This window comes from Pinus tabuliformis, chromosome 2_2, assembly GCF_031772625.1.
Source record: "Pinus tabuliformis cultivar Carrire ecotype Pingquan chromosome 2_2, CPIR1, whole genome shotgun sequence".
NCBI lineage: Eukaryota > Viridiplantae > Streptophyta > Pinopsida > Pinales > Pinaceae > Pinus > Pinus tabuliformis.
The window spans coordinates 190408559-190411060 of record NC_142300.1 but is presented as its reverse complement, the minus strand read 5'-3'; the positions used below and the strand labels follow the sequence as shown (position 1 = coordinate 190411060).

Sequence of the window (2502 nt, the reverse complement as noted above, 5' to 3'; positions counted from 1 at the left end):
TTACATGATCTTTTGGAGAAATTCCTTTTTCAAAAATTTTCCCTCGGTCCCTCAAAATTGGTTGACTGAGTTTTAATTATGTAACTACAGTAGTTTCGTAGCACGCTACAAAACTGCTGTGCATTAGGCATCATCTTCAACTGTTTCATAGCACGCTACGAAACTGCTGTGTAATCACCAAAACACAACTTAATACCAAAAGTTTGCTATCTTGGGCTTCCTTATATTTAAATTGTCTTTTTTATCTGCCCTGAAATTACTAGCTGGATATGGATAGTCCACCATAACAAGGTTACTGTATGCTGATCTTAACCAGTCTTGTACTTCCTTTGTGCTTTATATAATTCCCATACATCAGTGAAATGCCCTGCATCCTTTCCTCTTTACATTGCTGACAAGAAATGATGAAGAACTCTAATACGACTGTTAAGCATTTTTATGGAACTGTGAATTCCGGTTAGATGTGCAGCCAATTGAGTAGCAGCTGATCCATCTTGCTGCATAAGTTTCAAGAATTCCCCATGGTCATATTGGTAATTATTCTTTCCTCCAAATGATGATTCAAGTGTATCCATATCAAAAAATTCTTCTAGAAAGCTGGTACTTTCCCTACTCTTCGGGTAAACAAATTTTACCTTTTGCAATGTCTTTGGATCAAGAAAGTACTTGACAATCTTCCAAAAGGTTTCAATAATTCTTGGAGGGTTATATAGAAAGGCAACAGCCAAATGCTCTGGATAGTGCTTTTGTAAAACATTTGCAGTTTCGCGAGCTATCTTAATGGGCGCAGAATTGGACAATGACCACCCTTTGAAGTCGATTAGCCGAACCATCTGTTCCTGGCCAGGTGGCAAATTCATAATGGCATTCTTAATAAGATAACCCAGGTGGCACAGTTGATTTTCTTGAGACATTGTATTCTGTTTTCCAGGCTTCATAAAAAGAACAGTTCTCCCAGACAGATCGAGATAATTAGCCCTATATAATTTCCCAATTTTACATTCTACAGCAACTTCATCCGTTCATCTCTGCGTCGGCGTTGCTTACTGTACACAACCCAAAAGATAATTGAAAGCATTATACCAGTTGAGACGAGTGCTAAGCCAATGTAGACCCAGTGAAGATGTTGTCGAAGGCCAGGGCAATAATCCTCAGTTATGGTACCAAAAGTTTCCCTCACAAACGTACAGTCCTGCAAATTCACGAGGAAAGGAGTGTAGTGATACAAACCATAGCTGATATTAACTGCTAGTACTAACTGTTTGTAAATATCCGGGGTTATCCGACCAGTTGTTGCACATATTCCAGATGATGAAACTGTGCATGTATAGTTTTTCCAGACCTGTGGTGCATTTGTGAGATTAACTTCTCCAGCATTGCATTGCCGATCATCCAACCGACCAGTGTAAGGATTGCAAAGTGTAGGAACTAGAGGACCAGATTGATTATAATAAAGAGGGCTAGCATTTGGCGGAAAGTTACTATTAGCAAGAGTACCTAGCACCTTGTTCACAACTGTTACCACTTTACTGGTTACTGTTTTGCTCTGATTTAAAGATTGTTCAGCTGTTACCACATCTACATAAGACAGAATGCAGTCAAGGGCAGTATCTTCATAAGGATGTGCAACCCACTCTTTCATGGCGATGCAGGCATCTCCAACCGCACTATTTAATAAAACGAACATTCTGCAAAGAATAAATGTTCCCACCACAAGAAACCATGCACCAAGTACCAAAAAGTAAACCAGAGTCTTGAGTCCAAGAATAGAAAATAAAAGTCCAAGAAATGCCAGAAACAGCATTGCTGTAGCCACCACAATTAAGGTAAATCGCATATTCTCCAGTACATCCCTTATTGTCCGAGAATTGTTTTTGGTTTTGGACTCCAGATCATTTGCTGCCCTCAATGAGCTGCTCTCACTGGCTGTGCATTGATGTCCACTGCTCATTGGACTACAAGGCAGCTTCTGCTCTGGCATTTGAGAACACAGAAGTGAAGCAATTACTCTTGTTATTTTCTCAATCCAATCCATACGATCTATTGCACTCTCTGCTTGGTGGTGATCAATTTTATTTGCCAGCTATCATCTGTAAGGGGTGCCATTTGACCCAACAATACCAATTTTGTCCATATCTTGAGAAATATAAGCCCAAAAGCCCAATCTTGAAAGAAAACTAAACTCGGACTAACACTAAAACATTATAATCAAAATGATGTGAACAATTTAGGAATTGTTTCTTAGGTGATAACACACTCCATATGGGATTTTAAGTAACTTGCAAGTCGAATTGGGGGGAAAAACAATAGAAATTGATGTTGAAGTTATTGATGGAAACCTCGATTACAACATCCTACTGGGAAGGCCCTGGATTTATGCTATGGTTGCCGTCGTGTCGACATACTTCAGAAATATTGCATTTCCCTTCCAAGGGGGAATTACAATCATTGACCAACAGACATTCCTCCCCAACAGTTCGCAAGTCACGGGAAGCATTCCGA

The 2502-nt window shown here is 39.6% G+C and overlaps 2 protein-coding genes across 2 annotated transcripts; both read right to left on the bottom strand.

Annotated features, from left to right (window-relative positions):
* Window positions 1–383: 383 nt before the first annotated feature.
* Window positions 384–1016, bottom strand: LOC149192034 (phosphatidylinositol transfer protein PDR16-like; the record flags this gene model as incomplete). Its single annotated transcript, XM_089406815.1, has 1 exon — window positions 384–1016. A coding segment is annotated over one exon (633 nt), but the record flags the coding sequence as incomplete, so codon positions are not given.
* A 2-nt stretch (window positions 1017–1018) lies between these two features.
* LOC149192033 (uncharacterized) lies at window positions 1019–1864 on the bottom strand (the record flags this gene model as incomplete). The annotated part of the gene is made up of 1 exon (XM_089406295.1): window positions 1019–1864. A coding segment is annotated over exon 1 (819 nt), but the record flags the coding sequence as incomplete, so codon positions are not given.
* Window positions 1865–2502: the final 638 nt, after the last annotated feature.